At 36.1% G+C, this 24,827-nt stretch overlaps 1 protein-coding gene across 7 annotated transcripts in view; it reads right to left on the bottom strand.

Moving 5' to 3' along the window:
• Positions 1–24,827, bottom strand: part of REPS1 (RALBP1 associated Eps domain containing 1) — a 73,216-nt gene that overhangs the window by 8,236 nt on the left and 40,153 nt on the right. The window contains exons 9-15 of one of the 7 annotated variants that reach the window (XM_032651280.1): positions 17,070–17,191; positions 13,513–13,593; positions 6,788–6,875; positions 5,900–6,001; positions 3,736–3,808; positions 2,289–2,407; positions 1,153–1,217 (exon numbers count right to left, since the gene is read on the bottom strand). In XM_032651280.1, the coding sequence (XP_032507171.1) occupies positions 1,153–1,217; positions 2,289–2,407; positions 3,736–3,808; positions 5,900–6,001; positions 6,788–6,875; positions 13,513–13,593; positions 17,070–17,191 (650 nt within the window). Of the gene's footprint in view, positions 1–1,152; positions 1,236–2,288; positions 2,408–3,735; positions 3,809–5,899; positions 6,002–6,787; positions 6,876–13,512; positions 13,594–17,069; positions 17,192–24,827 lie in introns of all 7 variants that reach the window. The other 6 variants (XM_032651281.1, XM_032651278.1, XM_032651279.1 and 3 more) reach the window with 6 other exon arrangements.

Raw genomic sequence — 24,827 nt, 5'->3', positions numbered from 1 at the left:
TACTTCATTTTACTTAGACCTTTTCAATGTGATCCCTGACTTTACCAGCTAGAAAAGCTGTGCCGAAGTATTTTATAAATATGTCTACTGCAGCACTTTTATTATAATTGTTGTTTACAGTTCTGTCTCTTGCACTAGACTGGTTCTTGAGTCAAAGAGACCAACTCACTGGGTTTCACAGCTTAACACAGTAAAAGCATTTTTGTTGGCACTTTAGATAAAATAAATACTGGAATATTCAAATTTCAGTGTCTTTGATGATTAGGAAACCATCTTTTTAACTGCAAATAAGCAACTTCATTATAAGAATCTAACTCAGAAAAATCAACCGAACTCATTCATGTAAAAGGTAGCCAGTCAGTCACATAAAACTAAGCTATATTCCAGAATCTATCCTGGAACATAACAGTTTTATGCAGATGCAAACAACTTCGACCTGGCAGGAGGGTTGCAGAAGTCATCTGACACTTCCTTCACTGACGCAGTAACAAATCCAGGGAGATGCAGGGAGGTTACTCTGAGTCACTGTTAGATCCAGGACATAACGTGGACACCTCATATCTCCCAGTCCATGGCTCTTTCCTCTAAACCCTCCTTTGTCAAGATATTATCATTTGGTTCACTTCTGAGCTTCTTTCAAAAAATAAATCATTATTGGAATCCTTATCTTCTAAAATAAGACCTAGCTTCCCTGAATTATTATTTTTTTAATAAATGTATTTATTTATTTTTGGCTGCGTTGTGTCTTTGTTGCTACGCTCGGGCTTTCTCTAGTTGCAGCGAGCAGGGGCTACTCTTCATTGTGGTGTGCGGGCTCCTTATTGCGGTGGCTTCTCGTGTTGCGGAGCACGGGCTCTAGTTGCACAGGCTTCAGTAGTTGTGGCGCACGGGCTTAGGTGCTCCGCAGCATGTGGGATCTTCCTGGACCGGGGCTTGAACCTGTGTCCCCTGCATTGGCAGGTGGATTCTTAACCACTGCGTCACCAGGGAAGTCCCCTTCCCTGAATTATTAATAAGTGCACATTAAGAATGACAATTATGTAATTCCTGATCTTCAGAATAATTCTAGAATAGAATCAAAGACCTAACAGACAAGTTGACTAAGGGGACTATAAAAACTGATGCTTAGTAGTGAATACCTAGGAGAATTACCTGTGAGGGCTGTGGTCTTGGAGGCACTGCAGGAGGTTGGGCAACAACTCCAGCCTGTTGCTGTCCTGTATGAACACACAAGTCTTCTTTTTGTAAATATATAATTACTTTGCTAATAGAACAGACAGGCTGAATGAATGCAATCAAATGATAAAAGATTTCCAATACCACACATGGTACTGGAAGCCACATATAACTTGTAAAGCTGTCTAGATGTGGTCAGGCCTCATGGCCTCTTCTCAGACCTCATCTCTCTTGCTCTGCTGCATGTGGCACTCTTGTCTTGCTCCTCCCTATTTCCGTAACACTATACATTCTCGGTTTTCTTCCCATATTTCTGATTGCTCTTTAGCTATCAAATACGAAGACTTCCAAATTTTCTCTCATTTAACACTTCAGTCTATTAATTCTATGTAAATGGTTCTCAAATAATACATCAATCTTCCCTAATCCACAAGTCCAATTGGCCTGTTGATTATTTCTCTTTTTTCTCATCATTTCAAACGCATAATATCAAAAACAGAACATCATCACCCTCCGTCCTAACTTTTCTATTTCCACCAGCGTGATAACAATACGACCGGTCATATAAAAACTGAAACCTTTGAGTAAGTTATGACTCTTCTTTCTCTTTTGTCATGTAATTTAAGACCTATTAGCTTTACCTCCTTGATACCTCCACATGGTTCTTTTTTTTTTTTTTTTTTTTTTTTTTTTTTTTTTTTTTTTGCGGTACGCGGGCCTCTCACTGTTGTGGCCTCTCCCGTTGCGGAGAACAGGCCCTGGACGCCAGGCTCAGCGGCCATGGCTCACGGGCCCAGCTGCTCCGCAGCATGTGGGATCTTCCCGGACCGGGGCACGAACCTGTGTCCCCTGCATCGGCAGGCGGACTTTCAACCACTGCGCCACCAGGGAAGCCCCACATGGTTCTTTTAAAATCTCTTGTGGCATCTCTCAGGTTCCCATCGTTATCATTTGAACTCAATTTAGGTAGTCATTAAGAAAAAAAATTCCCTCTCATTTGATACTTTTTCAATTCAAAATTTTTCTTCATATAAATATCAAAAAATAAGAGAAAATATTGTGTATCTTTAGCTTAATATATTTAATATATATTATGGTTCTCTAACCCCTACCTGTGGTGACTGAAAAGGTCCGATTCATATCTAAAGACGACGATCTAGAATGAGAGGGCTGAGGCCTTGGAGGGGGAGGTGGTGGTGCAGTGTTATCAGGCGACATTCCTGAATGAGACCTGCAAAATTCGCCCCGTTACAATTGGTCATGCTACTGACATTGGAGCTTTTCTTTTTTCTTCTTAAGCATTCAAACTCAGCTAAGCAGCAAAGGATCTTACTGGTGAGACATTTTCTCCAGAGGACAGACGAGTATTACAATGAACAAATAGTGCTGTTTATTATGTGCACTCACAAGTAGTTATTTAATATAGCAAAGAGTCTTCTTTATAAAGTATAATTATACATTCAACAAAATTTCAAAAAATTTAAAAAGAAAGTTAGTTATTAACATGAATTCAAGGTAGACTTCTAACCTAGTGTAATGTTTTTCCATTCATTTAAAGATAATATTAGTCTGAAAAGCTATTTTCAAAAAAGAGAAACTCTACTTTCAGATATGGTTAGCTTTCAACTTATTTAAAGTTTGGTAAGCGGAGGTAGAATGTGGCTCCACTATGTGAGATGCCCATTCCTGTGTTACCACAGGCCCTCTCATTTTAGAGGTGATTATTTATCCTCATGCTCAACCCTCTCTCGAGATTCACTTACTGGCCACCAAAGTCTTCTATGTATTCTGAAAAGAGTCTCATGGACTTTAGCAATCTGATCCTCACTATTAGGAATAAAAAGTAGACTAAAATCCAAACTGGCTGAGAACTCTAAGATATATGAAAAGGCAGCCTTTTGACTGTGTGAGCTCTTCAGAGATTCTATATTACCACTCTCTCCATATATCCTCCAGGAGTGTGGCAAAAGGCTCTTACAATGCGTGAAAAGCGGGGGAGAAAGATGCTTCTGTCCTGTGCACAGTTCTGAGTGGACGGTGAAGCCCTTGTAGACAGAGCCCTTGCTACCCTCACCCTACCCCACACCTTTTTTTGTTTGTGCCTGAGACGTTATATATATAATGCAGATCTTCAGGGTGGGTAGGTAGTCCAACACTGGGCTGTGCTTCCAGATGACATTTTAAAACACTGAATTCTTTTGGTACTTGCCCATAAGGCTATGAAAGGAAATCTGCACATTTCTTACTTAAATAGACTCTCACTGATGAGCTACAAAAAGGACTGTATTCAACCACTACTGCCAAGAAATTATCAGCTCATTTTAAACCTTCCACAGAATACCATGAAGACATAACGGTTCCTTTTGTTTTCCTATTAAAGTTGGAAAGAATCAAAATCATTTCCCTTTTACATAAATCAGTAGGTAACCTAACAGCCTTTAGAGAAGTGCAGAACTGAAGAATAGAGAAAACTAACTTATACTTGGTTTTAAATAATTTTAAATATTAAAACGTTAACAAGATATTTTAATTATGCTTTTTATTGACAGAAACACTAACCTTTGATGAGCTACATTGTTCCCAATCTGTTCTGGATCCGAAGTAAAAGAGTCTGAACTACTGTAACCATCTGCTGATAAATGGGATATATCCTATTTAATAATAATCATTTATATAACTGAATTATTGTTTCAAATCAGAGATATTCAAAGATTGGCTAACACGTTAACATTTCATCATAGTATTACTAACTGTAAAAAATTAGATATAAATCAAATAAATCATGGACTTACACAACACAATACTATGCACAGCGAACAAGTTACAATCTAAAAAAGTTATTATTTAATAACAGAGAAATATTCAAAATAAGTTACATGGAAGGAGGATAGAAAACAGTACATATATTACAGTTTCATTTCATATAAGAATATAACATGCACAGAATGAGGATTAAGGTTGACAAGGAATGCTAATCACGGTCACTCGCAGAATAGTGAGATTACAAGTAATTTTCATATTTTTATTTATTACATTTCTACAAGTGTGAATAACTTTTGTAATGAAAAAATTCATTTTTAAAGAATAAATTAGAAATATCTTAAGTAAAAAAGCTAACTTAAAAACTGTTAATGTAAAATTTTTAAAAATTTGACAAGGGAATAAAATGTGCTTAGACAATAATAAAATTTATGAAATTAACCAGAGGGTACCAATTTTTCACCTGAGGTAATATCATTTTCAATTTCCTCAAAGTCTTATGAAGGAGAAGAGAATCCCAGAAGAGACTAAGAGTTGTGAAACAGTAAAGAAGTTTTAAAATAGAAACTCTAGGGATAATTTGAAGAAATACTACTCATACCTTTCAAGAGTGATAAATTGAAGGGACTGGTTATTTGGTTTAGTTTCATTTCAAAATGTATCCCTTTCCTTTTTCTTGTCAAATCACTGAGAAGTTTACTTAATTGGTACAAGAAGGATGCTAAAATTAACGAATTTCCATTTGGATGTTTCCAAATGGAAATGTTTCCATTTCCATCTCAAACTTATCATGTCCAAACCTGAACTCCAACTCCCCCACCCCCCACACAAACCTTCTCCTATCACAGACTCTGTCAATTCCCAGTTGCTAAGATCCCTTGAACCACCCATGACTGCCCACCCCCACCCCTTGACATTCAAGCAAATCCTGTGGTCTTTTCCTACCAAAATCTAACCAGAATCTGACCACTTCTCAGCACTTCTACTGCTACCACCCTAGGCCAAGCCATCATCTTCTCTTGCCTGTATTGTTATAACTGTTTCCTAAAACGGTCTTTCCCTGTTTGAACTCTTGCCTTCTTCTGGCCTATTCCCAATACAGCAGCCAGAATAGTCCTGCTAAAAAAGGAAGGTCAGATTATGTCACTTCTCCATTCAAAACCCTTCTAAATGGCTTTTCATCTTTCTCAGTACAAGTCAGTCTTACACTGCTCCCCAGTTACTATTCTCCCACTTGCTACCTCTACCTGCCAAATTTACTAACTAGTTCTATTTCGGGCATTTGCTTGCTGTTCCCAGTAAATAAGGCATCTTCCCTAAACCAGGGCTTCATATTGGCTGTTCCTTGTGCCTTAAACATCCTTCCTTCAGATATTCACACAGCCCAATTCCTCGTCTCCTTCAAGTTTTAACTCAAATGTCATCTTTTGTAAGGCCTTCTTTGATCACCTTATTTAAAATGTCACTACCTCTCCCCTTTCACAACTTAATTTTTATCCAGAGTGTTAATTATCTCCTAAGATATGAGTCCTTTTTTTCAGTTACCTTCCCTACAGAATGTAAACTCCAAAAGGGCAAAGATTTTTTTGTTTTGTTTTGTTTACTGCTGAATCCTGCGTCTAGAACAGAGCCTGGCACATAGTATTCCATTAACATTGGCTGAATGAATGAATATATACACAATTTCTTGTGAGACAGAAAGAAAGGAGCTAGTGGGAAAGAGACAATGTACAAAATCTGGCTAGTTGAGAGGGATGGCAAACAGGAGGCCTGCCTTGAAGAAGGTTTAGTGGCAATGGGCAACCATTTATTCATACAGAGGGTAGGGTGTTTAAAAGGACTGACTATTCTCTGCATTATCCAGTGAAGATAATATTAAATGGTTATATATTTGAATTATTCAGACTCTAAGTCCAGACTTAATAAACCTCAAATGGAAGATGTAATTCTACCTTTCACTTACCTACAGTATTTCCAGAAGCAAATTTCACTGATGAATTTATCTTATTTTCTTCTGAAAGGTCAGATGTTTTCACAAGTAATGGGCTAGTGGGATTAGTATGATCTAGGAGAGAATTAATAGGTAAAAATACAAGATATAGGTATCTGAATTAATAAATTCATAAACCTCAGAGTACAAGACTTTGTTTCAATACTCCGAAGAAGTAGCAAGTAAATCCATGAAATGTAAGACAAAATAATATTTAATAGGACAAACATAAACCTGTTTATATAGAATTTTGTTTTCTGCCACAACAGAAGATACTTTATAATGAAAAAGTCAATCTGCATGTTCATACTTTGTTAATTTTATCCCTGTAGGGCAATAAGTTAAATAAAACACCACACAAATGACTGTAAAATAAGTAATTTATGTTGCTGACTTACATAGAAAACAAATCTATCTGTGAGAGACCCTAACTAAAACATTTAATCTAAAATGAGGAGAAACTTCAAGAGTTAAAGCAAAATATACTATTTCAAAGTCAAGATTCACTTTAACATATACCTCTTCGGTTAAAAACTGAACATACTTTAAATGTAAATTCACAAGAATGATCATAAAAACCCACAGGGTATCAGAAAAGTCACGTTTTCCAAACGTCCTTATTTAAAAACTTTATAAATTAAATTCAGTAATTTGCTTTTAAAACTGTAATATAAATTTTAAAAAATATACAAGCACACACACACAGTACAAATATAATTGCAGAAAAAGTACTATGTTAAAAAAATAAGCGATTAACAAAAGAAACCTGAACTCAGAATGATTACCTGTGTATTCTGGTTTGATGCTAATCTAAAATATAACCTCTTAAACTAAGACACAACCCAGCAACAGCTTCCTTACCACTGCCAGTCCTTTTAAGTTCCATTTCCTGCATGTGGATTTTGCTTGGAGTCATACGAATGGGAACTGGATGAACAATAGCAGTATCCTACAGACAAATGGGAGGAAATACAGAATTTGTATTAAAAATGCCAAGCAGGTACCCTGAAATAACCAAAAACCGGTAGACAGAGTTCCTCATTCACACTAAGGCAAGCATGAAAATTAATTTTTTAAATAAAAGTTCCAGAATTATATTTTAAAAAGTCAGGTTTTCTGTATACACCTAATAATTTGATTTGTTTTATAAAAAGTACATTTTAACTTTGAGTGATTAAAGATTTGAGAAGAAAACTGATCTTATAAAAATACAATTCAAGACAATATTCAAAGGCAAAGTGTGAAATGATCTGATGAAATTATACAAATCTGAACCTTTGAGGTTAAAAGGAACTATTTCATGAGAACCCAAAGACTAAGTAAAAGATTGAATTCATTTTCACTAAACTGCTCAAAAAATTTGACACTTTACTTTTTCATATATAAAACAAAGTTAATGAGATGCCTGTCATATTGTAACAGTAGGCATGATACATACTTTCTATAGATTAGTTCTACAGAACTGTTTAAAATTCATGCATAAAACTTCCACAAAAGGAATCCATTTTTTTAAGAGTTAGGATAAGTAACACTCCTACTGTAACATTAATACTTTCCTTAAATTTTTTCATGACTATATTACATCTGATAATTCTCAACATAAGGCATGAGCGGCAAGTCTAGTTAGAGGAGTAAAGGAACTGACAGAATAAACTTCTGAAAAGAGTATAAGGCAATGTATGGCAACCTCTCCAAAAGGGAAGGAAGAGAGAAAGGTGCATCTGGGTAGCCAGGGAGGCCTGGCCCTGGGAGCTGAGACGTGCAGGGGAGGAACTAGAACGGGATCAAGCATTTGGCTTAACAGCAACAGACCAGCTAAAAAACATGCCTACAGGAGTTCAGCCCCTTCTACTAGCTCATATTTTGTATGTGCTGCTGCTAAAGACTGAACTTGAGATCCTTAAATTTCAAATATCTAGTAATGAGTTTAAATTTATAATTTAGTGTGAAGGATAATGACCTTTCAATTTAAGTTGGACACTGTTTTGGTGACAGTATTAACACCACACCTCTGCAAGTTCTAGCATACCATCTCCTGTTTGACAGGTCTCCTTGGCTTATTTGCATAATCTCTAAATTCAACCCATTTATAACAAATGAATTCTTTACTGCAATTATACAGATAAATCCATTTACAGTAATTTCCTGTCCCTACACCAGTGAGATTCTGGACAGGGTTATGTACTACTTAATAAACCTGAACTAACATTTCCCCTACAACTCTAAAGTTACAGTTATAAAACATAAACATAATAGATGGATAAAAGTTTAGATTTCTCACATAAGAATGAGTCATACTCAGGAAATTATTAACAATACATTCAAGATGTTGTTTGTTATGTTTATGGTTATGAAAAACATGGCTTTAAGAATAACTACTATTTTCTTAACTTACAATTTTAATAGCAGAAATAACTGCTGAGAATCAGATTTTAACATTCTAAGGCAATATTAGAGGAGAAAGCATGATAGATTCATGCTTATTCCAAACCCAAAGCACACTAAGAAAAAACAAGCAAGGAAAACTTATTAGATGCTTTAACTCATAATATTGATCTAATATATATTCTGTGTATATGTACACAGTCATATTTATAAAATTTGTAACAGATATATTACGTAGCCTTTTCATATATTTCCAGTACAATAAAGGGAAGTCACAATAATGACCCCCCAAAAAGAAAATCATGAATGTTCTATTCATTCTCTAAATAATTTGCCTAAGTTTCTGTACCAGCAAATCAATTTCCTATTGCATACTTCAGTCATATAACTAATTGTTGCTATGAGCCTGCAACAGCTTTAATCCAGTGGATCCTGCTACTAGTAGGACAAGGCAATTCCTGGAAGAGCTTTAACATAGATGACCAGGCCCAACCTCAGACTAGTGATCAGAAGCTCGGTCTGTGACTGTGATGTGCAGCAGAAGAAAGAGCTTTGACTTTAAGCATTTCAACACCCAGATGAAGAACCATAAATGCCTGTAAGTCTCTGGGTCCTGAGCACAAGATGCCAAAGTAACACTTTCTCTGCTCCAAATTAGCATCCCCATATTTAAAAACAGAGAAAAAAGTAAAGAGACTGACTGGCAAGCTCTGCTCACTTTCTTCTAACTATCCAAATCACCCAAAGCCTTTAGGAAACCCATTCCTAAACACTCATGGCACATTTGTATCATATATTTAGGTACTTGATTTTATACATCTTCGTACTTTACTGAATATTCTATTGTGCTCAAATATCTACATTTTCTACTTGGCTTAAATCTTACTATCCTGTCTGTCTGAAACCAGCCCTGTCTACTTGCTATTCCTGTGTCACTTCGTTCAGGTGCTCATCATCTCACTCTCTTTTTTTTTTACATCTTTATTGGAGTATAATTGCTTTACAATGGTGTGTTAGTTTCTCCTTTATAACAAAGTGAACCAGCTATACATATACACATAACCCCATATCTCCTCCCTCTTTCATCTCCCTCCCACCCTCCCTATCCCACCCCTCTAGGTGGTCACAAAGCACCGAGCTGATCTCCCTGTACTATGAGGCTGCTTCCCACTAGCTATCTATTTTACGTTTGGTAGTGTATATATGTCCATGCCACTCTCTCACTTCGTCCCAGCTTACCCTTCCCCCTCCCCGTGTCCTCAAGTCCATTCTCTAGTAGGTCTGTGTCTTTATTCCTGTCTTACCCCTAGGTTCTTCATGACATTTTTTTCCCTTAAATTCCATATATATGTGTTAGCATACGGTATGTGTCTTTCTGACTTACTTCACTCTGTGTGACAGACTCTAGGTCTATCCACCTCATTACAAATAGCTCAATTTCATTTCTTTTTATGGCTGAGTAATATTCCATTGTATATATATGCCACATCTTCTTTATCCATTCATCCGATGATGGGCACTTAGGTTGTTTCCATCTCCGGGCTATTGTAAATAGAGCTGTAATGAACATTTTGGTACATGACTCTTTTTTTTTTTTTTTTTTTTTTTTTTTTTTTGGTACGCAGGCCTCTCACTGCTGTGGCCTCTCCCGTCGCGGAGCACAGGCTCCGGATGCGCAGGCCCAGTGGCCATGGCTCACGGGCCCAGCCGCTCCGTGGCATGTGGGATCTTCCCGGACTGGGGCACGAACCCGCGTCCCCTGCATCGGCAGGCGGACTCTCAACCACTGCGCCACCAGGGAAGCCCTACATGACTCTTTTTGAATTATGGTTTTCTCAGGGTATATGCCCAGTAGTGGGATTGCTAGGTCATATGGTAGTTCTATTTGTAGTTTTTTTTTAAGGAACCTCCATACTGTTCTCCACAGTGGCTGTATCAATTTACATTCCCACCAGCAGTGCAAGAGTGTTCCCTTTACTCCACACCCTCTCCAGCATTTCTTGTTTGTAGATTTTTTGATGATGGCCATTCTGACTGGTGTGAGATGATACCTCATTGTAGTTTTGATTTGCATTTCTCTAATGATTAATGATGTTGAGCATTCTTTCATGTGTTTGTTCACTCTCTCTTGATCCCATCAGTCCTTCACATTGTTGCCTGAACGATCTTCCCCAGCTACCTCTTTGGTGCCCCCATCTTATCATGGTACTTCTTGTTAGCTCCCAGTTAAGTTCAGATCCTTGGTCTAGGAAACAAAGATCTTCCCAGTCAGGTTTCAGCCACACTCTTCAGCTCCCCATCACTCCCCTATACGTGTCTACCCTGCACTCTCACTGCACTGAATTCCTGCTGCTCGTGACCTTCTTCTTGCAATGCCCTTGTCCACTTCTGCCAATTCATTCGAAACTCATCATACAAACATACCCTCTTTTGTGAAAACTTGCCCAAACACACTGGGCTGAGTTAGCCCACAGTTCTCTGCCCACAGTTTTGTTCACGGGTACATATGATAATTATCAAAGTCAGCTATATTACAACCATCAGTTTATAATGATTAAGCTGTGGTCTACTTAAGACTGGACTTGTTTTTTGACATCTTGGTATTCCTAGAGAATAACACAGGCACCTGGAAGGGGGCTCCACCAAACCAACTGAGTTGGCTGGGCATAATCAGTGATCAAATGAACTCCCTTTTCCTACCCTGAGTGAGTCCAACATTCTACGGCACTCAAGGTCAGAGATAAGTCACGGCAGAGACCAGTGCACTGCACTTCTCGTCAGTCTAGAATTTCCTGGTGGAAACACATTCTACCAGAATAAGCAGTTCAACAAAAGTAATCAGGTTGCTGGAAATGAGATATCAGAAACTCAGTTTCATAACAATTCTGGGAGCCTAATAATTAACCATCTTAGTTTGCACGTGAGGTCACTGCCCTGGGTGACGGCTGTCTCTAAGTGCTACAGAGCAGTGTGGAGTCCTTCACAGACAAACTTTATTGAGCAGTATCTACTTATCAAAATTTGGCTTTAAAAAATTATTCCATTAAGTGTTTCTGACACTGTAAGGTATGTCAAATTCATATCAGAACTGTAGTGTTCTTTTTCTCCTATGTGAGTCTCTTTTAATCTGAATGGACCTTATTTACTTACTTATAATCCTTATTTATATAAACCTTGCAAAGGATCATTTGGGAATGTGGCCACAGGCTGTGTTCTGTAGACTGGTAACATGTCAGGTAAGAATTAAATGAAGGTTAAGAAACTCAGACCCTCACTGAAAGCAGGGCATTGTACTAATTGAAAGTTTACAGTGAGATTATAGTTTGCCAGCGTAAAAGAAAAAAGATGTTTCTAGGTACCAGATTATAAATATTTAAGACTGCCAACTTTATCAAATTTAGAGGCCTAAACTCAGGTTTAAAATGTCAATTAACCATTTAAAACTTTCTTTCCTAGAGCCTCCTGCCATACTAGAAATAACAGAAGAAAGAATTATGCCATATCATTTAAACACTAGAGCTGGAATTCACAAATTTGGATATTATTTCCAAAAAGTTACAAGAATATCACTGTTATTAAGTCAACTATTTCCCTGCATTTCCTGCCAGTCATGAGTCAATTTAGTTTGCCTCTGAGTTCTAGATTTTTATATTTAATGTTCTTTTCTGGCCTGACAAAGATCAAAATACTATGAATTATTACTCTGAATATCTCTTAAGGGTTAGAGAATAAAAGAGTCTCTACTGCTACATCCTCCCCTGTAAAATACTTTTATTAAGTACTTTAAATAAAATTAACTTGACTCTGTAAGTAGGAGATAAGAATAATATGGAGAAATGAAACTCAGAGCTAAAGTAAAACTTTCTTTTAGCTTATAGCACATGTCACTTCCCAAGAAACTTTAATTACTGCTGCTAATAAGCAGTCAAAATTGTTAAGTGCTGCCTTTTTATTTCTCTCCCATTTTTCAGACTAAAAGCAAAGATTAATGTCCTCAAAGTAGTAAGGAAAGAGAAGGCCAAAGGCTCAGATAATCTACATATTAATTGGCCCCTGAATAATGAATAGATTATAAAATAGACACTTAAAACACTTCCATACATCATGTTTGAATTCAATATAACAGCATTCTCTATATTTCAAACAGATATAAATTCTTTAAAATTATAAAACACACCAAAGAGCCATTAATTTAAAATGTTGAAGAGGTACTATTATCTTTAAATGCCACTTCTCCCAAATCCATATTAAATAACAAGACTATTTTAACATTTAATTAATAAATGCTGGCTATCTTTGGTCAGAAACATCTAGAAAGAATGCCTTGTGTCACTTTCTCCAATTCTTTTCACTGAATTCATTTTTAAAAATCCTACCTTTACACTCTTCTTCCCTTCCTACTTACTTCCTCTTTTCTTTTTGAAAGGTACTTATTAGCATGTCCTTCTCTTTATAGGAAACAATGAAAAATAAAAGAAAAAGCAGGAATGAACAGTGAGAAGACTGTAACAGCTACAGTATAGAAGTTTTCAAATAACTTGAGGGACGGGTGGGGCATATATGAAGTTCAATCTATGGGACAGAATTTATTGTTTAAATCAGGATGTGAACTTTGTAGCATTTTCAAAGCAACACAGTGAACCACAGGAAGACAAGACAGAGCCTCCTCTGCACAACTGGAATCTCTGACCAACAGCACTATTGTTTTGCTGAACTTGATTCTCCTGTAACAGGACTCAACGTACTAATTAAGTCAAAGCTGTACCATCTGGACTGTTAAAATAAAAGATGACACTGCATGTTTACATACATAGCACATGTTACATGATGTGTAAGCATACAAATAAAATAGTATTTACTGTCATTACACTGCAATAAGCAGTATATGTTTAATAAAACATACACTCAATTAGCAAATGAAAACAAGGTCAACTAAATCAACTGTCACAAAATGCTCCTTTAGACACATGTATCAGATTTTAAAAACATAGATTTCTCTCATTAAAATAACTAGAAAATACAAAGAATGGTAAAAAAAAAAAAAGTTCTTTCCACCATTAAACACACAAAAATTGAAAAGCCTGCCACCATTTCCCTCTAAGCACTCCACTGAATCATGCATATCAGCTAAAAACCATAATGAATGAAAATTTGGGTTAATAAAATTAATTTCAAACAAGCAAGCTAAGTGATTGACTTACAGGATCAGCTGGTGCAATGTTAGAATCAAATTGGGTCAGAGTTTGTGAGCTTGAAGAGCGTTCACTAAATGTCTCCCACTGCTGAACAGACAGAGGAGAGACAAGTCAGCATGATGAGAAAGATGGAGTAAAAGATCACCGGAGAAGATTTAGCAAAGTAATTCAGAGGTTGCACTGCAAGTTGTGTTTCGTAGGCCTGACAAAATTCCGTAAGTTCTGTTTTTCCATAAACATTCTACGCTATCTATGCTGGGTCATCTTGTAATGTAAAGTGAGCAGCTTCACGATCAAATGTACAGTAACAATTTATTGCAATCTCTATGGGAGAGATTCAAAGCCTTACAGAATTCAACTCAAAACACAATAAAGGAACAGAGTCTAAGTGGTATAAATGGTGACAAAAGAAAAGTATAAAGGGGTTTGTCTTGACTAGAGAAAGAATAACTTCAAATCCTTCTTTTAAAATCCAAATGTTAATGCATTGATTTGGTGGTACTAATGAATTCTGAGTATCAAAGTTTTGGTCAAAACAAAGCAAGTCAGTGCGACTTGCCAGTGCGACCCCTGAAAGATGATTCTATTATGTATGTGCACATATTCTGTACATATGTACAGATATTTAATAAAATATAATTGAGATAAAATGCAAAGAATTCTGGAATTAATGTAAGTTTGAGCTTATGTCAATCTGTAGCAAGTCAACCCCTGTAATCAGCATCATGAACAGGGCCATGCCAGACCACAAGACAAAACTGCCAATCAGGCACCCACCTCCAACCCCATGCTAGAAAAATCAGAATGCGGCCACAATGAGAGCAAATCAAGCAACTGAGTATGTGTTATATATAGAAGATGTATTTTGATATGAAATACTACTCTTCTAAAAGAGGTACACAAATATCATACCTCAAATTAGGTGGAGTGATAAGTGATTATTAATTTTAGTAAATTCCATTTGAAGATCTTAGTAATAAACAGTATAGGATTTTATATCAAAATCATATTAAAATTATCATTAAAATTTGATTCTTAAGAATTACCAGTTATACTCTGAAGAAGGAAAAACATCTGCACATATACAATATATACACATGAATGTTTACACACAGACACACCTACTCCATTAACCAAAATCCTCTTTTTATAATTCAGTATAGAAAAGTATACATTTTTATGCTTCAAAGTTCGACTTACTATTTAAAATAGTAATATTGAATTTGAGAAGACATGTAGAAACTAAATATTAGCAAATGAACACATTTATAAAAATTATCTACAGAAATGGCTAATGCAATCATTCAAGAGCTTTCCCTAAAGATTAGTTTTAAAATCATAAAATTAAGATATACTAAGAAATAAGAGATGCATTCAGCGTGTTTCCTGAATAAAGAAAATCCACAGTGATTCACTTTTATCAAGGGACATCACTTCAGGGAACTGACTTACCAATATTTGTTAATATAATTAGTTTCTTCAATAATTATTGTTGCATAGGTACAGAAGGAATTTTTAAAATCCTAATTATCTAACTATGGAGAAAAGTTTAGATGCAGAATCTTTTTTCCAAAAAGAAGACATCTGTCTACCTATTTGGTGGCATGAGATTTTACTTGATTTTACAAGACTGTATGTAAGCTAGCTGGAGAGCAGAGAAACACTCTTATCTTTGTAACTTTAGTATAATGGTTAAGAGCACAGGCTCTGGAACCAGATGACTGGAATCCTAGTTACGCTGCACACCCTCAGGCAAGTTATCTAACCTCTCTGTGTTCCAGTTGTACCATCTGTAACGTGAGATTAATAATGCCTATGTCACAGGATTGTTATAAGGATGTAAAGAGTTAATATATGTAAAGAGCTTTTTGAACAGAATGGGCACATCAAAAGTGCTCAATATGTGTTACGGATTATTATTAGTGTTATCCCCTAAAGTGCCTCATCCATATTTGCAAATGCTGAATAAATATTTGTTGAAAGAATATTAGTGCTTTGAGGTAGAAATTAAAATATAATTTCCATATCCTAAGTAAATTTTAAAAAATATTATTAAAATGTGTCAAAAATCAATGTTAGTTTTAGTAACATTTTGATTTTCCACACATAGTGCAAAAAACCAATTATGACATTCATGTCCTTATTAGCAAACACCACAAAATGAAACTTGGTAAGAATATTTAAGAAGGGAAAATGCAACTGCTTAAATCAGATTTGAAAGGGATTTCCATTGCTAGTCTTTAATGATCACATGTGAGTTTTACTTGGAATGAAGATGGGCTTTTGAACTGACATGCTTTAGAAAGAGTTGCTTTTATTTATGAACAGATATCAGTAAAAATAATCTTTTAATCTGATACTGCTTTTTTAAAAAAATGACAGAAATGAATAAAGGCAGCAAAGAACAGTGGTTTCAAGAACACTGAGCCTATTCTCCATAAAGCCTCTACTAGCAAATTCTTTCAAGGCTTAAATCTTCCCTCCAGAAAAACACTTATATAAATGGTTTTATATCTGACAGCATGACGATATAATGTCTCAGAAGCAGGTATCTGTGATTATGTCATAAAGCAGCAGCAAAGTACTTTAAACCTGCCAGTTACTTCTCTTGTTTTTCAGTTGTCCAAAATTAACTAGTGTCTCTTAAACCCAGTATTTTTCTGGCTTTAAAAGACACAGAAAGCACAGAAGCTTCAAGCACTATCTAAAAGTGATACAAAAGACTGTAAGGAAAAAAAATATAACTTGTTCACAAAGAAAAGTGCTCTAACAGGCTGAGCAGTGGTTTTCAATTGAAGTTCTACAGAGCATGAAGATTTAACAGAGGGGCCTCAGAGGGTGCTTTGTGGAGGCAGGGCCTCAGGTCCTCTTCCCTTATTCTAATCATAGTGGCCCTACTTTTATTGTTTTGTATAATGGAGTTCCAAAGTAATGGAGGGTGGTTCTCAAATTCTGTTTTCCACGCTGGGCTTGGTCTTATATAACGTGGTCTTTAACCACTGCATTTAATAGGGTTAAATCATTCCATTTTGTATTAAATAAAATAAATTACTATGAATAGCCTGGAATGTAGAAAATACTTTTTTCATGTGGAAAGCTGGTTTAGTGGCTTCTCATATCACTTCCAATGCTAAGATTCCAAATCTATTATCGCAGGCCTTGCTTACAGGAATGAGACGGCAGTGTGACACAGCAGGTATGCTAGCTGACTGAACGTCCAAAGGACCTGTGTTCAAATCTCAGCCCTTGTCACTTACTGGCTGTAAGATATCTTGTCCAAGACATTTACCCTTTCGGCTGTTAAGTTCATGCATCTGCCCCGTCTAACCCACAGAGATTTAGTAGGAATGAATGGTGGAAACTAAATGATAGTATATACATATGAAAAAGTACTTTGAAAACCTCAGAGTCATATAATTACAAATATCTATCACAGTCACATTTGATATGGTCCCTCAACTATGCACGCATGCTGAAAGAGCTATATGCTGAAATTACCCTGCTCGGAACTTCTTACCTTAAAAAAGTGAATGTTAGTGAGAGAAAAGGGAAGCTTTGCTAACCTCACTGCTCTGATTCAGCTCAGGCCAAGTCTGGTTTAGTGACGGCATAGATGGAGACTTGCTTGGAGGTGCTTCTGCAGGAGAGCCTGAATAACCTACCTCACCTGGCTGATCCCCAACGTCTGCAATTTAAAAAAGAGAAATTCTCTATAAACAATATATTTTAGTTTAGGAATATTTACTCATAAAAACCTAACAGAAGGTTTTCACAAGTAGTAATTTATAATCTGAATTTCCTTTTCTCACGTTCCCAAAACAAACATCTTAACAATCAGACAATCAGGCAATACTTATTCCTGCAACTTACTGTCTACCTGAAACCAGAGTTTTCCATGAAAATAAAATCTAGTTAGAAATAAGTAGAAAAAGAGTGTTGTACGTAGCAATGCAATAGGGCACATACTTTGAATCTAGTAGGGATGGATTTGTACCAGTTCCCAAAGTGTATTCCATGGAATATCAATCAGTAAGATCTTTTTAAAAATTAGGTTTTCTATTCAAATAAATCTGGGAATACTAAAATTCCCTGTTGGAGTGTCCCCACGCACATTTGTATATCAAAGACTTGTCATGTTTAAATCAGTTTTTCCCAAATATAAACCTTTTTTTAATCAGATAAAAATCCCTCAATATTCCCTTGGCATATACTTTGGGAACTGCTGATTTACACTAATTCTCTCGAATTTTCTCTACAAGTCTTCCTTGTTACCAAGAAGCAGCATATATTTTCAAGGCAGACAGCAAAAGGAGAGAAAGAGCCCAGGCATGAGCAAAAAGCAAAGTCAATGAGCCCACACGAAACAAACTTTTATCATTAGGCTCACTAGCATTTACAGACTTAACTGAGAGAGCTACAAATCCATGACAGGATTTCGAAGTGGTTTTTAAAGTATTATGTGATATCATGTTCTACTTTTAATTAGTTAAGGCTTCTCCAAGCTCTCAAATTGTAATTTAAAAACAGAAGGAATTTAATGGTAACTAAATTCTCATTCCAATCTTCCCAAATTTTACATGGCTTTGAATATAATCCCAGCCTGAAAATCACATTGATTGCCAAATTAATGGGGAGTACCTAATCTGTTTAGAACCTGTATCAAAAATATGACTCTAGTATCTGTCACTATCTCATTGTTTGACCATGGGCAAGTTGAATAAAATAAATAGCACCTGAGTTTCTCCATCAGAAAGAAAGACATTTGCCATTAAATGTTAGTACTATACTTCAGATTCCTATATAGACAGCCATATAACAACTTAGCAATGTATAGGTTTTAACCTTCCAATCTACTCATAAGTAAATCCTTCACATTTTAGTGCCTAACACAGGACCTACCACATATTAGGCACTCAAATATTTATTGAATGAGTTACTTTTGTGTGTTCTTCTTCATTTAAATTCATTCTCCTTTACCATTATTTTTCTAGAACCAAAATTAACTATTGATACTCTGAAGAAGTCTCAAAATTTTTCTTCACCTATTCTGTTACATGACTATCTCAAAATACCTCCCTTTTACTCACCCTGACATTATTTCTTTATAGTCATATCACACTGCAAGTTCTAATTTGTAGTCCAGCATCATATTTTGATAAATTTTTGTTTTCTAAGATCAAGCATTCTTGCTATTTCTTTCTTAATTCTATCTCTTTCTCAGTAAAAGTGCCAAAGTGATATAGAACAAATAAGAGGCAGAAATGCTTTATATAATGTTCTATGAAGACCTCTTAACACAATGCTCTTAGAGAAAAACTAATGAAAAAATTATTTATAATAAATAGTAGCAGCAAATTCCTCATGGAAATAGCTTGTGGTTTTCAGTGTGAACAAAAATCATGGACTTTTTTTCCTATGGTAACACAGGGAGATGAATTAGCCTAAGTTATTAAAGATGGTGGCAGAGCAGAGTCGCTCCCAGATGGACTCGCCGGTCTCGGCCTCTATGTTCGCCCCCGAGCCCAGCTCTCCGGGCGTGATTGCTGCCCGGCTCCACAGCAGCTTCAACTTGGACTGCAGCAAGGACGGCAAGGCGCTCGACGGCAAACTGGAGCTGGACCTCACCAGCAAGATGCTTCTAGTGAACTCTACATCAGAGCAGTATGACAGCCTACTTTGGCAAATGTGGGAGAGGATGGACGAGGGATGCAGGGAGACCACATATGTCACTGGAGATCAGGAGACATGGGTTCGAGCCCTGGTCCGGGAAGATCCCACATGCTGCAGAGCAGCTAAGCCCGTGCGCCACAACTACTGAGCCTGCGCTCTAGAGCCCGCGAGCCACAACTACCGAGCCCACGTGCCACAACTACTGAAGCCCGCGCGCCTAGAGCCTGTGCTCCGCAACAAGAGAAGCCACCGCAATGAGAAGCCCGTGCACCGCAACAAAGAGTAACCCCTGCTCGCCACAACTAGAGAAAAGCCTGTGTGCAACAACGAAGACCCAACGCAGCCAAAAATAAATATAAAATAAATTTATTAAATTAAAACAAAACAAAAGGAAAGGGAGTTAAAGAAAGAAGGATAATAGCTATAGATTTGATAGTTTACCGGAAGTGAAACTCTGTCAGAAGGATGGTGAATGAAGAAGCGTCTTTAAAAGATCTCCCAAAGCAGATATTAAAGAAAGGAAAAATAGAATAAAAATAGTATTAACTATAGGATGATTAATTTTCAAAAGAACCTATTTAAAAGTCATACTGCATTATTATTTAAGTTTCAAATGTCACCTTAAGGCAAACTGGGGCCCTGATTTGACTTGCCTGGACCTCTGTTCTCCTGTTAGTCTTCTACTGACAAATTTAGGGCGAGAATGTACACCATCCCCACTGCAGGAAGTTCAGGTTTGGGATGGATTCTGGGTACCTCTTTGATTCACTAGTACCAAGCTGCAGTGGGTCCAGCCCCTTGAGGCTAAGAACTGAAGTGTTATTCACCCAAATAATTATACTTCATAGTCATTCCAATACAGTTATTTTCCTACAGTAGCAGTTCTTAAACTGCAAACCGTGGACTCCTGGGAGTCCCCATGACACTGTTAGGGGGGGTCTAAAACATCAAAATTATTTTGTAATAGTAATAATGCTTTTTCTCTGTGTTCGCATATGCACTGACGGTGCAAAAGCAATGGTGGGCAAAACTGCTAGCTTATTAGCAAGAATCAAGGCAGTGGCACCTAAATATATAGTGATTACTGCTACAATATAGCAGTCATTGTATTCTTTACCACCATGCATTCCAGTTAAAATATGTAAAAATAAATAAATCAATAAATATGCATGACAATTTCACCGACGGATGTTCACAATTAAGCAGTAAAAATTATTAATTTTATTAAATCTCACCCCTGGAAACACATTTTTAAAATATTCTGTGGTAAAATGGGAAACAAATATGAAGCACTTCTCCATATTAAAGTACAACGGTTGTCTCAGTGTGATTCAGATGTCAGCTGAACAGGCCACTATTATTCTTGAAAGAACAGGTGATAAACTGTAATTATTCAGACATGGCTATTAGGCAGGGATTTTCTTGAAAATGGATTAAGTGACCCTGTCCCTTCAAGGAAAAAAACAATTTTCAGTATTTGTTACTAATGACAAAGTTTGAGCTTTTAAGTGAAGATTAGAATTTTGGAAAATGTATATCCATGTCTATAAGCTCAAGAGCTTCCCAGTACTTCCTTGATAAGATAGGTTGTGATATTAACAAACACACTTTTTGATATTTTATAATAAAATGTCCCAACGTTTGAAAAAGCTGTACAACTCAATGAACCGATATTTTACAAATAATCAGCGCATTATGTTACAAAGCCGTGCATGGGTAAAAGATTCATTCAAAGTTCAAGACAGATCTACGTAACAGTACAAACAATTCATTAATATGGTTTCAGCTTTTGCACTGCAATTAACCTTTAAGAAATTACCATTTGTTGAGTTTTGGTGCAATACCAAAGAATATCCAAAATTATCTGAAAATAGTCCTCCCTTTTACTACGTGAGGCCAAATTTTCTTCATGTACTAAGGATTGGCAAAATCCTAAATATTTTAGGCTTTGCAGGCTATAAGGTCTCTGCTGCAACCACTCAACTGTGCTGCTGTCAAAAGCAGCTATAGGTAATTCACAAAGGAATGGGCTTGGCCATGTTCCAATAAATTTTTATTTATGGATGCTGAAATTCAAATTTCATATATTTTCATGTGTAATAAATATTATTCTTTTTTGAAAACAAAAACCACTCTTTGCTTGCAGGTTATACAAAAACAGTCAGCAGACTGGATCTGGCCTCAGGGCTTGGTGTGCCAACACCTGATATACCTCAAACAAAGTAACACACTCATCAGATTGAAAGCAGAATGCAGCTAGTTGAGATTCTAAGCTGTCTTCTTAAACCAAATATGAAAGAGATTAGCATAAGTGTAAAACAATGCCACCTTTTCCACAATTTTTTTATTTTGGAGAATATGGTTATTTTCCTAAAAATACCTATGCTAATATGTAAGGGGTATACTCTTGTTATTTTAAAATAAAGCAGTAAGTATTTTTAAAAAATGTTTAAGTTTTAATTTCTAATAGGGTTACTGTTGACAGATGTAATCTACAAAAAGAAAGCCTTTTTGGGGGTCCACAAAAAATTTTAAGAATGTAAAGGGGTCCCTAAGATGAGAAAGTTTGAAAAAAATCACTGTCCTAGAAAATTCAAAAATTATCTATGGAATAAATTAGCAAAATTACACATTGCTTCTTTTCTAACTTCATATATAGTACAACAAATGGCAGTAGAAAAGGAGCAAATTACCTATGTTCTAGAAACTAACAGTCATGAGTCTGGGAAGAGGCATTAGGTCTGTAAATAAACTACACTTCCTTCAACTTGGCTCCTTATAAATACTCCTACAAAGAGTTTCATAGCCGCCCACAAAAGTTAGTCTTTAAGACTGTATCCTTACGGAGGCAGGGGTGTAATTTTACTCTTACCTGATGCAGTGTTCCAACCTAGCCTCCTGCTGGAACACTGTGTCAACCCTGCCTCCCTCCTGAGGGTTCTGCTCTGCCCCTGACATCATCAGAGCATCAGGGCTGAAAAAGAAGAGCATGAGCCTAAATTATTTGTTAAAATAAACCCCAAAAGGGCTTTTATGCAAAAAGTATTTCCATGTATAAAAGTGTGCCTGGAAGGCACAACCCAGTGTGATCATACTGATGTACTGTCAATCTACATTTAAAAGTTAGTAATGATAGGGCTTCCCTGGTGGCGCAGTGGTTGAGAGTATGCCTGCCGATGCAGGGGACACGGGTTCGTGCCCCGGTCCGGGAAGATCCCACATGCCACGGAGCGGCTGGGCCCGTGAGCCATGGCCGCTGAGCCTGCGCGTCTGGAGCCTGCGCTCCGCAACGGGAGAGGCCACAACAGTGAGAGGCCCGCGTACCGCAAAAAAAAAAAAAAAAAAAAAAAAAAAAAAAAAAGTTATCAATGATAATATGAAAAGTGCAAACCTTATTTTCAGGATCGCACTAGAAAATAAAAACACTGTCAGTAGTTTTCATCCTTCTAGGCTCCACAGACCCTAAAAAGTTCCCAGATTCAGTTCAGTTCAGTGTACCTGCTGAACAACCTCTTTCTTAAAGAGAAAGAACCTGTTTCAGTTTCATTCTAGGTTTATAATCTACCCACCCCAAATTTCTCTCATTTTCCTAGTATTATACTCAATACACTAAAAAACTGCTTCAAAATGACTGCCAGCTATTATCAATCTAATAGAAATATATACACTCCCTAAAGTCTTATGGTTTAAAACTTACTTTCTTTTCAAGTAGCAAAACAAATCTAGGAAGAATTCTTCAATCATGTAGGTTCAAGGTTTTAATTTCATTTATCAGCTTCATCTAAGCAAAAAGTAACTATATCTTTTATTTATTTGAGATGTGAATATTATTTGTACAAGAAAAAAACATTTAAAATTAAAAAAAAACAGGTGTGGATAAATTTTAAGTTTAAAAAAACCCCCTATAAATAGCACCTTTTTCATTCACACTTAAAAGACAGGCATAAGCAATGCATATGCAGAAAGAAATTAAAGACTTAATTTAAGATATGCTTTGTTTGCCTTGAATGATATTACATGGATCGAAAAACTAAGTTCTATTTCCAAAAGTAATTCCACTTCTCCCCAATATTCCACAAAATGGAAATTTACTCAGTAAGCAGATTTTAAGAAGGACTATGTAGAAGTCTATTAGTTTTGAATTAAAGCCAAAGATTTTTAAAAAATGAATGTAAAAACATGTCTAACAAGGTTTGAAAACAATAAAACACTTACCCCAAATACTAATTAAATTGCATCTGTTGCCCTTTTTTCTTTTTTTGCAGTACTGATCAACATTTTATAGCAAATACCATTTGGCTCAGCTATTATACTTCAAAGAATATTACCCACAGATATACAGGAGGTTTCCATTATCTAAGTATAGCTAAAAATGGAAAAAGCCCATTTAAAGTTAATCCACTTAAAATAAGGACTAAAATTTCATAAAGAGAAAAAACAACTAAACTGGGGCGTTTTCTTCAAGACTTACACAGAAAATGAGTATAAAGAACAAACCATAAAAGATGTTAAAGATTTTGGGCGAAATTTGGTGGCAAAATTAATAAAAGCATGAATTCAGTCAGTGAACATTTACTGAGGGCCTATAAGTAAATATAGCAAACAAAGATACAGTATTGAGCAAGAAGACAAGGCTCCCATTTATTTCCATGGAGTTCTCGTCCTAACAGAGCAAGACAGACATCCTTCACTTCATTTTGACTTTCACAACACAATCATAAAGAAAAAAGCTCATTTCTGCAAAAAATAATTAATGGTATCATTAAATATACCCAAAGACTCTTACTGAATCCACTGATATTTAAACCATCATCTTTTAAAGCCCCTATTGTGTCATTCTTGCAGAGGTTTTCTCCTTCAAGTATTAGCTAGCCTTGTTTGTCACTGTTTTTGCCAGGAATTTGAGGAGTTTAGTTATTTTGTCCAGTTTCACTAAATGGTTGCACCTTTGCCAATATTTACAATTGTACTGATTCATCACCTCCAATACCCCACTATCTGAAAAGAAATGACACGAGTGTTAAGAATGTATACATATATGGGGTGGGGGGCTTGAGAATTAATTCCTTAGGTGTAAAGTTAATGATGAATATTAGTGCCTATTTTCATTTTCCTCTGCAACTAAAGGCACTTGGAGAGTAAATTTTCCAAAACAAAGATTCGAGGTTCTCTGTACAAAACAAAAATATATGTATCTTTTTTTTTGCAACACCAATTTAAAAGTAAAGCCAGGAAACTACCCGAAAATTCCATCAATAAGAAACTGGTTGAATTAAGGAACATTCACAAATTATGATAAAGAATGTGACAGCTCTATATGTAACAAAGTGCAGAGATGTACAACATTATTAGAAAAAAATCAAGGATGTACAGTGTGAATGCACTTGTGTAAAAACAGAGAGCTGCATGTGTTACTTCTACAGGCTTTTATATGTTAAAATTTTGTGTGTGAACACAAGAGAAACTATTAACATTGATAAATTCACATCAAGCTAGTCTCAAGTATGTATTTTTGGTAAACGACTCATAAATAAAAAGTCTGGCTTTTAAAAATATTCATGTTAAAAGTACCACTAGGAGCTTGGGGACCTATGCTATCTATGCACCATATCAACAACAATTAAACACATGCTCAAGTTTACTGTACAAAG

The sequence above is a fragment of the Phocoena sinus genome, chromosome 12 (genome assembly GCF_008692025.1).
Source record: "Phocoena sinus isolate mPhoSin1 chromosome 12, mPhoSin1.pri, whole genome shotgun sequence".
Classification (NCBI taxonomy): Eukaryota; Metazoa; Chordata; class Mammalia; order Artiodactyla; family Phocoenidae; genus Phocoena; species Phocoena sinus.
Note: the sequence above shows the minus strand (reverse complement) of the source record. Positions and strands in the feature narration are given on the sequence as shown.